Source organism: Hypanus sabinus, chromosome 6, assembly GCF_030144855.1.
Source record: "Hypanus sabinus isolate sHypSab1 chromosome 6, sHypSab1.hap1, whole genome shotgun sequence".
NCBI lineage: Eukaryota > Metazoa > Chordata > Chondrichthyes > Myliobatiformes > Dasyatidae > Hypanus > Hypanus sabinus.
Genome location: NC_082711.1, coordinates 169,117,940 through 169,129,940, shown reverse-complemented (window position 1 = coordinate 169,129,940; position 12,001 = coordinate 169,117,940). Strand labels below are relative to the sequence as shown.

Sequence of the window (12,001 nt, the reverse complement as noted above, 5' to 3'; positions counted from 1 at the left end):
TGAGTGTGTATAAATGTAGTTTTTGTATCCAACCACAATATTAGCACCTGGAAATTGCTGTGGTATTTCAACAAAGGGAAAAGGAAGTAGCATATGATGCATTTGTATATATTTGAGCAGACAGATCATAAAGAATAAGAAACTGAAGTATAGGTTAGTTTAAAATGCATGAGTAATTTGACCTTTTCAGAAATATGTACTTAAATCTCTAACTTTTCAATTTGTACATGAAGGAGCAGCAACTGAGTAAAGTTAAATTCCATTATGGAGCTTTCAGATAAAACATTTTCTGATATTTCATTGTGATAGAGATGAAAATTAGCTGTTGTAAATTGCAATTTGTTTCCATCTTTTGGAAATTAAAAGTGCATTCTGTGCAATTTGAGAAGAGCAAACTTTGATCTGAGGACTTAAGATGCTTGAAACAGCATGTTCAGAGCCACCTAAGAAACTGCTAGAATGTGATGCAGTACTATTACAGGCACAACACAGATATCAATGAAGAAATAGTGTACAATCTTACGTACATTCACTTAATTATTTAATGTCAATTTTAGGTCTGAAGTATCTGCATTCAGCTGGTATATTACACCGGGACATTAAACCAGGAAATCTTCTTGTGAACAGCAACTGTGTCCTCAAGGTTGGTTTGCATATTTTTACGCAAATATAATGTAAATTAGTTGTGGGTCATTTTACTGAATCAAGATTTTTGCCCAGCCAGTTCCCTAGATGTACCTCACTGATCTTACTGTCACTTAGCATTCAGAAGCAAGATGTAGATCTGTGGCAGTGCATTGATGAGAGGCATTGAGTCAAAACCATTGATAGATGATGAAGGTGGCCAAGATTTTATTGCTTATGAACGCAAGCACTCATTTTAATAAACAAGGGATCCTTAAAATGAAGTGAAATTTAAAAAAATATTAACAACTTAAAAGAAAATGAACAAATCAAAGTATATTGAAGTAACTACCTTGTAAATATTTGGCCTATAATATTCAATAAAATCAATTGGTTCTTGAATCCTGTGCTATATCTAATATAATGAAGTGTCTATGAAGTTTTCTGTCCTTACTGTTTTTCTAGTTTCCTTCTATTGGTTTTTAAAAGCTTCCTAATCTTCTAGATTTCCATTCATTTTTGCTATATTGTATGCCGTCTTTTGCTTTTATGCTGTTTTTGACTTACCTTATCAGTTACGGTTGCCTCATCCTCCATTTAGAATGCTGTTATGAACCAATTCTTCTTTTGGGAAGTGTTTTTTACTCCCACAAACTTAAGATATTGCTGCTCTATTCTCTTCCCTGCTTGATTATCCTTCCGATCAACTTTGCTCAGCTCCTTGTGTCTGTTGTTACTTTTACTCAACAGTTTTTACATACCATGCTTCCACCACTGTTTTACACACAGCTATTGAACGTGATCTTCTAGTATATGATAAGTGTGAAGATTGCAAGATGAAAATTAAATTTTTGTAATGCAAAATAGTAAACTCGTTTGGAAGGAATGATATATTTAGGATCAAAATCTTCTCAAGCTTCCATTTGGGTATAGGTATCAATTATAACCGACATTTCGATGACAGTGTCTATCATCTTCAGGCATCATCCATTAAGATGGCAGAGTTTGTCATTGCAACGCCAGTTATAGTCGATACCTGACCCGCTGGAAGCCCGAGAAGAGTTCATTTGTCATATACATTGGGAAAGCACTAGATCCTTTTTTTAATTTAGTAGTTAAACAGCTGATTGATTATAAGCATCTTTTTTGCTTTGAACTAGAGTTATGATGCTGCAGCACAAGTTTCAATAAATGTCAACCAAGGCATTAAATCTCATTTTGAACTATGAAGGATAAGTTGTTTTGATGTACACAGCATTGGTCAGACCTTAGCTTGACATTGTGTGCAGTTCTGCTTGTCTGTTTTATTAAGGAGTTGCCCCTTGAGGGTAGGTACTCCAGTGAGCAACAAAAATATTCTAGATTCTTGAAACTTCGGTAGAAGAAAATTGATGAATGATGTGTTTCATTTACTAAGAAAAGAACAGATTGAGATTATCAAAGTGAAAGCCAGTTTGAAAAGTCAACAGTTTTCCAAGTAAGCATTTCATTTTGCTGAACTAATCAAGTGCTTAAGATTTGACATTCAAAGAGTTAAGATCAGGAACTGACAGTAATATACAAAGCCAATTATAAGGAAATATTGGATGTATTTCAGAAAAGGAGAAAGATTGAAGAAAGTAGTCTGTTAGCAAGATTTTCCCTAGTCTGAAAGTTGTTTTTGCATTGATTTAGTCATTTATATTGCTAGCCAGTGGCTGACAGTTTTGAGGTTCTGTAGTTCTATTTCTCTTAACATCAAACTGTTTGGATTTTTGTTCTCTATTCTTCTAACTATGCATGGTTAATTACATTAAGAATGCTTTGATGTAGAAAGCATGTTTTTGTTGTCACTATTTGAATGAAATTATTTACTGTTCAACTAAAGTGATATCACCAAGTCTCCTTGCACTGCACAGTACTATTGTGGTACCTTGGTTTAATAGAAGAAAATCAAATACTGTTGTGTCATCATATTTGTCATTTCTGGCTGGTATTCCAAATGCTTCAGTTTTTCTATCTCATATTTGAAGATCAAAATAACTTGCTTGGTAAAGAATGGGAAACCAAGCCAAATGAGCTAAATTTCATTGTAAGAAAAATTTCCCAATTGTTTTCTTAATCCTAAAGGTGGACACAATTCCCATTCTAATCCAAGCAAATAATTTTGATTTTCAAATCTGTGATGGGGAAGTTTTGCAGTATTTGGAACATCTATCCCAATTTAAGGTTTCTGAAGAATGAACCCAAGCACATGGGTCTCCAAGACAAAGAATCTTAATCCATCCTAGTTTGATGCTGGCTTCTGTGACATCTCAAGTTTGCACTTCAAATGATTTATATTGATCAGGAGCAGGAAGCTTAGAATTTCCATCTGACTAAGTACAAAAAACTGCTTAGCTGTTTCAAGGTCAGATAGTTTAGCACAGTGAGAAACAATCTGGAAGAACTCATCGGTCAGTGCAAGTTTTTGACCTGCAACATCAATAGTTCTTTATCCTCCACAGATGCTGCTCAACTTGAGTTCCTCCAAGAAATTGTTTGTTGCACCAGTTTCCAACATCTGCAATTTCTTGTCTGCTGCTGTTGAATTGTGATCTCTTAGTTGTGCAGTTCTTCAGCTGATCCAGTGAAATGAACCGTTGGCAATTTGTGCCTCCTGAACATTTGCCTGTTCTTCATTGTGAATGAAAGACTTAAGTATTTTGTTCAAGTGTTGATACATTAATTGAATAATTTTCTTATAGCTGTAGACTTTCAACTAGATGTCATTTTTTTAATAATCTAATATAATGGCATTATTGAGTTAATTTTATTGCTTAGCAAATTCCTTGAATCAGAAACATTTCTATTTTATTGTACCACCTAACCTTAAAATGCAAAATCCCTTTAAGTTCAGTTGCTTTCATAAAATGTTCTTTTAAATTTGATAATTGCCATTTTTTATTTTAGTTTTTTTTTAACTTAATATAATGTTATAGCTTTGGCATTTATTGCTAGAATTCTTAAACATTTTGTTTTCTTGCAGATCTGTGACTTTGGCCTTGCCAGAGTAGAAGAACTTGATGAGTCTCGTCATATGACCCAGGAAGTTGTCACTCAGTATTACCGAGCGCCAGAGATCCTGATGGGCAGTCGCCATTACACTAATGCCATTGATATCTGGTCTGTAGGATGCATCTTTGCAGAACTCTTAGGTCGTAGAATCTTATTTCAGGCTCAAAGTCCCATTCAACAGGTAATTCAACTGACTGAAATAAGTTTTTAATATCCTTTTATTTTTTTAAAGGCATGAAATTCCATATGTATTGACTGAGATGTTCCACTATTTTAAAAACCCATTTTAAGACAGTCACAGCAAAATGTGAAATGTCCATGTGTTAGTAATTATAACTAGACAACGGGGTGACCCGTTGGGGCACCCTTTGAGAGAAAGGTAGTGCGGTCTAATATGACCAGAATAATCATTAAATTTTCAAGAATGCTGTTGGTATTGCTTTGCTTTGGAAATTGAAGATGAAAAACTCAGTTTATTAAAGGAGACGCGTAGCAAGGCAAATACACAGACACAGTCCCTTTCCGCTGGTGGGGGTGGGTGGTGTTGACGGGTTATCATGTGATACATTTGGAGATGTTGAGCATTTCCCAGTTTTAACTTTTGAAAAAATTGTTCAGTTTTTCCACGTTTCGTCTCTAGCTCTGACTGCAATCTGCTTTTCAATCATGGACCCATTTCTATCCTGCAGCTCCAGCACCAATTTTTTAAAGTGGTGCCCCCTCAGATTTTTTTTGTTTATCATAGTCTGCTTGAAGCTGAACACAAATATAATTTTAGACTACTTGCATCACATAGGAATTAACTTTCATTGAATATAATGAGTTTAATTGCACAGCGGTGCTGGTGCTGACACCTTGTAATAGTTCAACTAAGCTAAAAATGCTTTGTTGATCATTTTCGTTTGTACTCAGTGTGCCAGTTTTTTTAATCTATCAATAATTAGCCAGCATCAATGGATTCCAGCTGCCCTGATACTGTTTCTACATGATTGAATGTCCCATTGAAACCTTTCACTGTACTCAGATATGAAGCAGTAACACCAAAGTCTCCAAGATGCTGATTATTCTCGATGATGTGGTTGGCGCTCTCCTAAATGGACGTGACCGCTGTCCTTTGATTGCAGCAAGGGTTTTTATGGATGTCTCGAAGCACATCATTGAAATAAGATTTACTTATCTCTTATTTGATGGGTGGTAGTTAGATCTGTCCCAATCCTGCACATGCTGATGGTGAAGGTGATTAGCAGAATCTGACCACTCGAAAATAGAGCTGTCCTGCCCTTTTGCTCCGGTTGGTGAAGCTGCTAAGGCTGGCCATGATGGTAGATTGGCTCTCGGGTGAAAGCAGGACTGTTGATTTTGGCAAATGAGCAATTTTATACGAATATATAACCCTGAACTTTGCCTGCATTCTGTAAGTTAGCGCATTTTAAGTCGATTTAGCCAAAAAAAGTACCACTGTAATGCACCGTTTGCGCTAATTGGAGGTCACAGACAGACAAAGCATGAGACTTTTAGTAGTATATAGATAATTTTATGTAGTACCTTTCATACATTGAGATGAGGGCGCAATGTGCTTTATATATTGTAGATTGCAAAGGTAAATCAATAGTCGTAAAAAGAGACAATAAAATATAAGTAAAAACAATCGTTATATAGGATAAAATGTAATCTAGTGTGCCAAATTATATAAATAGAACCAATATCTGCAGGCATTAGGTAATCCTATAAATAGGTCAAATTTTTAAAAGTTGGTTTTTAGAAGTGTTTTGAAACATTCCATGGGACTAATACAGCTGTAGCAGGTTTCATTAGGTTTATGTGTAAGGAACTGATTATGATTCATTCCAATAGGAATTTTGATCCAAACCTTTACTTGTAAAGAACCTCTTGGTTTAAAACAAAACTCTTTCAAAGATAGATGGGCAAGTGAGAAGAAATGAAAATGCAAATCTAAAATATTTAATTTTCAAAAAAAATAATTGAAAACAGTACAAAGATCTCTTCAGTAAATTTGTAAATCTTGTTCAGCCTCAAGCTTATTCCAGGACTCAGTCTTAACTGTATAGCCCTGTTTGTGGGTCTTGGTAACATCTCTTAATATCATTACAAAAAAACTCATTTTCTATTTTAAATATTTCAATTGACTCAGAATCCCATTGTCTATGAGTATATGGTTTTTCTTCACTTTCCATTTTCCCCCCCATGTCCCAAAGAAATGCAAGTTAGTCAGTTAACTGACCACTAAAGTGTCCCTAGTGTGCTATTAGCTCACTACTTCAGTTTATGATCACAATGCTACATTACATTCATCTGAAAGTACTCGCATATTGATGTACCTACTGCTTTTGTCTAGGAGTGGCTTGGGCAAGTAACCCCAGCACATTTTGTTGAAGGCAGGTGAGATGGAGAAGGGAGTATGTTGGCTGTAGGCTAGGATGCATATTAAGAAGGTTCTATTGTCCTGGATGATGTTAAGGTATTGTCTTGGAGTTGTACTCATCTAGTCAAGCAGGACTATTTCATCTTGCACCTAACTTGTGCCTTGTAGATAATAGGAAGGCTTTGGTTTGTAAGGAGGTGATTTGCTCATTACATACGATAGGCCTATTACCGTAAATTCCGGACTATAAGCGGCTACTTTTTTCACACGCTTTGAACACTGCGGCCTATACTACGGTGCGGCTAATGCATGTTTTTTTTTCATGCCGCCAAAAACATTTTGCCTCGTAACAGTAGACCAATAAAATTGATGAGTAGTTCACAGAGGTCCAATGAAATTGTACGATAAATCAAGCGCACTTTCACAATTAAATTATTGTAAATCAGTCATTTGTACTCACCCTCATCAACATGGAAAACACTCGAAGAAAAGCATATGATGCAGCTTTTAAGTTAAAGGCGATCAATCTGGCGGTTGAAGAAGGAAATCGAGCTGCTGCACATAATCTTGGCATAAATGAATCGATGGTGAGACGGTGGAGACGCCAGCGTGAAGAACTGAGTCAATGCAAAAAGACGACAAAAGCTTTCAGAGGTAATCATAGCAGATGGCCCGAACTTGAAAACTTTCTTGAAGACTGGGTTAACACACAGAGAGCAGGCGGCCGCGGTGTTTCCACCGTGCAGATCAGACTGAAGGCTAAAGCAATCGCCACCAAAATGAAAATCGAAGATTTTAGAGGTGGGCCATCGTGGTGTTTTAGATTTATGAGACGAATAGGCCTGTCCGTCAGGGTACGCACAACACTGTGTCAGCAGCTCCCTCCCGACCACGAGGAACAACTTGCTAACTTCCGCACATTCACTCAAACAAAGATAGCGGAGAATTCCATCGAGCCAGATGATATCATAAATATGGATGAAGTACCTTTGACGTTTGACCTGCCTCTCACTCGGACTGTTAATAAAAAAGGTGACTCGTCCATCACACTGAAAACAAGTGGCCATGAGAGAACGCATTTTACTTGTGTTCTGAGCTGCACAGCATCCGGACTAAAGCTTCCACTGATGGTGATTTTTTAAGCGGCTGACAATGAAAGTTCAGTAAAAGCTGCTATCAAGAGTACAAACTCAATTCCAGCTGTGATTCCTGGGGGCACCACGAAGTATTTGCAGCCACTGGACATCAGCGTGAACCGGGCATTTAAAGTGGCGCTGCGCGTTGAGTGGGAGGCTTGGATGACGAGCGGTGAGAAATCCTTTACCAAAACAGGACGCATGCGAAGAGCATCTTTAACTCAAGTCTGCCAGCGGATCCTAAATGCATGGAGCGGTGTCACAACTTCCACCATCACCAGCGGGTTTCGAAAGGCTGGACTGCTGCGTGATTAAGAGGATCGCATGCGCTCAAGTGAGAGCGACAACGAAGAGACTGAAGTGAGTGACGAGATCCTTAGGTTTTATTCAATTTGGACACTGAAGGACTTTGATGGTTTTAGTGCGCAGGAGGAAGATGAAGAAGGCGATCAATAACTTTTCCTGGTAGGCTGCAATATATATATTTTTTTTACCAGTCGTTAGGAGATATTGGAATGTTGTTCGTGCACTGTTCAGTAAAAAAGTATACGCAACGTAATTTGTGTGTTACCGATACGTATGTATATTTAAAAGTAGCTGTGTTACAGGCACTGTTCGAAAAAAAGCATTTGCAATATATATTTGTTTATGTTACTATACGGATTTAATTAAAAGTTAAAAAATCCTCACGTGTAATATCTTTCTGTGTAAATATCTCATATTACATCGTGGGACACCTGCAGCTTAAAATCCGGTGCGGCTTGTACAAGTATAAAATTGATTTTCTTTCTAAAATTAGAGCGTGCGGCTTTTAATCAGGTGCGCTCTGTAGTCTGGAATCTACGGTATCTTTGTGGATGGTCTAGTTGTACCTAGTGACGTTGCTCAACCTCAATCAAGAATGATGTTGGTAGGAGATTCAGTGATGATAAACATCAAAGATAGTTATCTCTTGGAGATGCTGATTGTCTAGATTTGTGTTGCAAATGTTAGCTTGCCTCAAATAACCTCATACCTGAATGTTGTTCAGATGTAAATTCTTTTCTGATCCAAATCAAATCAAATCAAGCTTAATTATCATTCAAACCATACATAGGTACAGCTGAATGAGACAGCATCCCACAGGGGCCATGGTGCAAAACATTCAAAATAGCAAGCAAACATTCAAAAATAGTACATAATTCTAAACAGGGAGCAAAGAAGCATATTCACTTGGGGGTGGGGGGGGGGGGGGAGGTGGATGTGTATATGATCCAAGATCCTGAGTGACGATGTCCAGCAGTCGATGACATTGAAGTTTTATAGTGAGTGACCTTGCTGCTTCCAGTTGTTATAAAGTACTGATTCCTCAGGTGAGGGAAGATGATAGTCAATGATATATGTCCTACTCTTATTAGTACTCCAAATTGTATGACTTGCGCTTAACAGGATTAAATTCCATCTGCTATTGCTTTGCCCATTTTATCAACTCATCCTGTATCCTCAGGCTATTATCCTCACTATCAATACTAAATTTGGTATCATGTATTTCAAGCCTCCTACATTCTAAATAAATTTTAATTGTTTATGTATAATACAAGTACTAAGGGTTCTTGTGCCTATCTGTGGTGCACCATCATCAAGGTTTTCAATCACTGAAACAACCCTTGGCAGTAGTCTTCTGTCTCATATTGTTAACAAGCCAACTTTGGATCCAGTGTGCCAATTTGCCTTGGATCCTTTGGGCTGCAACCTTTGTACCATTTTCCCATGTGGTCCCACTGAAGTCCACACAAACATCAATACATTTTGTTACTACTTCAAAAAAGAAAACCTAGCAAAGTCGATCTGACTCACCTATGATATAACATCCCACCTGTGGCAAGCAAAGATTTTAAAAATTTCAGCTCTCCAGCAACCTCTTCCTGTGTTTCTTATAGTAGCTTGGAATCCATCTCACTAGGCATGAGGAATATATCCACTTCTGTGCCTGCTAAGACCTAGAGCCTTTTTAATGTTCTAAGGTTTCACCACCCCTTTCCCTGAATTCTCCAACTATAACAGGAATGACACTGTAGTATAACAGTTAGTGTAATTGTGCTATTACAGTGCCAGCAACAGGGGTTCAATTCCTGGCGCTGTCTGTAATGAGTTTGTACATTCTCCCCATGATTACATAGGTTTACTCTGGGTGCTGCGGTTTCCTCCCACATTCTAATGACATACAGGTTAATAGGTTAATTTGTCACATGGATGTAATTGGGTGGCATGGGCTCATTGGTCCAGAAGGGCCTTTTTCTGTGCTATATAGCTAAATAAAATTAGAACAGTCACTTTTCTCCAAGGTCCGTACAGATGCAAAGTGTTCATTTAAGATCTCCAAACACAGAATGCTCCTTGAGTACCCAATGTCCCCAACTCTTTATCTGGTTATCCTTTGCCCTTAAAGAAAATACAAAATATGCAAGTACCCTTCTACACTTTATATTTTCCAAAGGTTTTTCACTGTTTTCAGTTTTCTACATCTGCCATACATTTGCTTTTTATCCAGCCATTGATTCCATGACATCCAATGTTCCTTGGACTTGCTGAACCTGCCTTTCAACATGTTGCTTCTGATATCTCATTATTTCACTTTTAAATGACCCCCACTAGTTGCATGCATTTTGCTACTCCTAATCCATTTTTGCTAGGTCTTGATTTACATTATTTTAATGACACCCTCCTTCAAATATCAGGATACTGTAGCAGTGTGCTACATGCAGCGCTAAAATTACGACACGGAGTCGGTAACTGCAGTCGAAGGAAAAAACTTTATTCGAAATCCTCAGCCTCACTTTTAAGCCTCCCTCAACCTGCCCCCCGTGGCGCAGAGGCTCCAAAGCTCTGTGCTCACAAACCCCCGTAGGCTATCTAATTGTGAGCCGGTTCGGATGTGCCAGGAAATGGGTCGCCACAATACTGTATTAATTTTCCATATTGTGTTTTTTGTAATTACCCTAAAACATTCATGGTCACTGTGTCCAAAATGTTCTCCCACTGACACATGAACCACTTGCCAGGCTACATTCCCTGAGGGCAAGTCTAGTCTTGCCCCTTTTCTATAAGAACTACTGGCTCAAAAACTCATGTATGCACTTTAAAAATTTCCATCCCCTCTAAGCCTTTCAAATGAAGGCACTCCCTGGAATGGGGGGGGGGGGGCAGGGGTGAAGTTGAAATCCTTTACTACTGTAATGTTAATCTCATATCCTAATTTTAGCCTTCTCTTCCTCCCATGTGTCTTGTAGCTCACATGTGGATCTTTTCCAATTCAAGAAAAGCTGTCCTGCTTGTTCAAGTTCTGCCTTCCTAAGAAATAATACTGCTAACCCAGAATTCTAAAGACCTCCACATTCACCCAGATGTACCATGTTGCCTTCAAGTGGTGCTTGCACTCTGAAACATGGCTAAAGGCAGAGCAGAAATATCTGTTCTATTTAGTAAGATATTTTCTTACTGATGCTTGATTTTATTCTGTGTGACATTCTGGAGTTGATGTTCAGGACTCCCAAGGCTACTCTTCCCTACCAGCATTCCACTCTACTGTCACTTCTGGTTTCTCATTCCTACTTTGGGTCAAAGACATTATCCAGAGATTGTGAGGAAGTCTTAAACATTGTTCCACCACCATAACCGAATTATTTGCCAAATCAGCCAATTTTAGTTTTTGCTTAATATTTATTAAGTGCTGCTTGAGGGCAGAATTAAATTTTTTTGTTTTTACACATCCAGTTTTAGAAAAATTAAGGCAGTGATGTATAAAATGACACTGGATTTGTAGGTTGCCTTAATTTTTTGTTGGAAAAAGGGGAAATTAAATTAATTGTAAGTCATTAACATTTATAATATCAAGGCTAACTGAGGATGCAATGGTTTAAATATTTAAATTAGGATTTCTGCAAAAAAAGTCATGTAAGATCTAGATATATCTAAAATTACAGTGTTCATAAAAAGTATTCACCCCCTTGGAAGTTTTCATGTTTTTTACAACATTGAATCGGTGGATTTAATTTGTATTTTTTGACACTGATCTACAGAAAAGACTCATGTCAAAGTGAAAACAAATTGGTCTAAATTTACCACAATTATTAAACACAATAATTGATTGCATAATAACTCATCCCCTTCAAATCAGTATTCAGTAGCTTTGAGTCTGTGTGGATCAGTCTCTGTCAGCTTTATACATTGGTACACTGCAAGTTTTCTCCATTCTTCTTTACAAAATTGCTCAAGCTCTGTCAGATTGCATGGGGATCATGAGTGAACAAACCTTTTCAAGTCCAGCCTCAAATTCTCAAGTCAGGTCTCAACTCTGACTTGGCCACTTCAGAGCACTAACTTTGTTGTTTTTTAAGCCATTCCAATGTAGCTTTGGCTTTATGCTTGGGGTCATTGTCTTGCTGGAAAACAAATATTCTCCCAAGTTCCGGTTCTCTTGCAGACCGCATCAGGTTCTCCTCCAGGATTTCCCTGTATTTTGCTGCATTCATATTACCCTCTACTTTCACAAGCCTTCCAGGGCCTGCTGCATCTCAACAGCATGATGCAGCCACCACCATGCTTCACAGTAAATAGCGTTTAGTCTGATGGCCAAAAAGCTCAATTTTGGTTTCATCAGACCATTGAACCTTTTTCCAATTGACTTCAGAGTCTCCCACATGCCTTCTGGCAAATTCTAGCTGATATTTCATGAGAGTTCTTTTCAAAAGTGGCTTTCTCTTTGTCACTCTCCCATAAAGCACCTGGGCAACAGTTGTTGTATGTGTAGTCTCTCCCATCTCAGTCACCGAAGCTTGTAACT

General features: G+C 37.8%; 1 protein-coding gene across 5 annotated transcripts in view; it reads left to right on the top strand.

Annotated features, from left to right (window-relative positions):
• Positions 1-12,001, top strand: part of nlk2 (nemo-like kinase, type 2) — a 141,866-nt gene that overhangs the window by 89,699 nt on the left and 40,166 nt on the right. For all 5 annotated transcript variants that reach the window (XR_009512843.1, XM_059973467.1, XM_059973470.1 and 2 more), the window contains exons 5-6: positions 558-643; positions 3,632-3,841. Coding sequence is in view for 4 of the 5 variants with exons in the window: in XM_059973467.1 (XP_059829450.1) it covers positions 558-643; positions 3,632-3,841 (296 nt within the window). In the remaining variant the exon portion in view is untranslated. The remainder of the gene's footprint in view (positions 1-557; positions 644-3,631; positions 3,842-12,001) is intronic.